The sequence below is a fragment of the Eimeria mitis genome, genomic scaffold, assembly GCF_000499745.2.
Source record: "Eimeria mitis Houghton genomic scaffold, Emh_scaff351, whole genome shotgun sequence".
In the NCBI taxonomy this organism is placed as follows: domain Eukaryota; phylum Apicomplexa; class Conoidasida; order Eucoccidiorida; family Eimeriidae; genus Eimeria; species Eimeria mitis.
In genome coordinates, this window is record NW_013571853.1 from 18,250 (window position 1) to 19,353 (window position 1,104).

The following is a 1,104-nucleotide window of genomic DNA, read 5'->3' on the forward strand; positions in this document are numbered from 1 at the left end:
TTGCCGCTGCTGTCTTTCTTCGCACCCGCCGCAAAGACACTCCGCCCCCCTCGTCCGTCCTGCAGCAGCAGCAACAGCAGCAGCAGCAGCAGCAGCAGCAGCGTATAAAATGTCTCCCTCATATCAGAAAAACTGCAGCAGCAGCAGCAGCAGCAGCAGCAGCAGCAGCAGGAGCAGCATGCAGCAGCAGCAGCAGCAGCAGCTCACCGTAAGGTCGTGGATTTGCTGCAGCCAGCAATCGCAGCAGCAGCTGAAGAGCTGCAGCAGCAGGGCGGTGTGTGTGTCTCTAGCATGTGTCCCTGGAGCAGCAGCAGCAGCAGCAGCAGCAGAAGCAGCAGCAGCAGCAGATATTCCTTCTAGCTGCATCATGCTGCTGCGTTGCATGTGCTGCAGTTCGGAGACAGTTGTCTCCAGCTGCTCTTCTGCTGCTGCTGCAGCACCAACGAGCCTCTCCTTCGCTAGCCAGGGGGGCAGCAGCCGCAGCAGCAGCGGGAGAGACAAAGACAGAAAGGAGACTCGTGCAGCAGCAGCAACAACCACACGCAGTGTATGCACAGCCAGCTGCAGCAGAGACACAGCAGCACAACACAAACAAACGCAGCTGACAATTCAAGCAGCAGCAACAGCAGCAGCTGCAGCAGCAGCAGCAGCAACAGCAAGTGCAACAGCTGCTACAGCAGATACAGGAGCAGCAGCAGCAACAGCAGCAGCAATGGGAGCAGCAGCAGCAGCAGCAGCAGGATCAAGATCAGCAGCAGCAGTAACTGCAAGAGCAGCATTAGCAGCAGCAGGAGAACCAGAAATGGGAGCAGCAGCAGCAGCACTAGCAGCATAAACAGCAGCAGCAGCAGCACTACACTAGCAGCATCAGCACTACCACTAGCTGCAGCAGCACTAGAAGCAGCAGCAGCAGCAGCAGCAGCACTACCACTGGCTGCAGCAGCACTACCACTAGCTGCAGCAGCACTAGCACTAGCAGCAGCAGCAGCAGCAGCAGCAGCAGCAGCAGCAGCAGCAGCAGTTTACGTCTGGTAGCGTGCTGGTGAATGTGGGGACCTTCAGCAGAAAGAGAGACACCAAGGAGACACCCGAACTCCTTATGCG

At 57.9% G+C, this 1,104-nt stretch overlaps 1 protein-coding gene across 1 annotated transcript in view; it reads right to left on the minus strand.

Moving 5' to 3' along the window:
• EMH_0009070 (uncharacterized protein) overlaps positions 1-1,104 on the minus strand; it is a gene marked incomplete at both ends in the record, with an annotated part of 10,484 nt that overhangs the window by 6,681 nt on the left and 2,699 nt on the right. Inside the window, 1 exon segment of the mRNA XM_013498548.1 lies at positions 26-59. Coding sequence (XP_013354002.1) covers positions 26-59 — 34 coding nt within the window.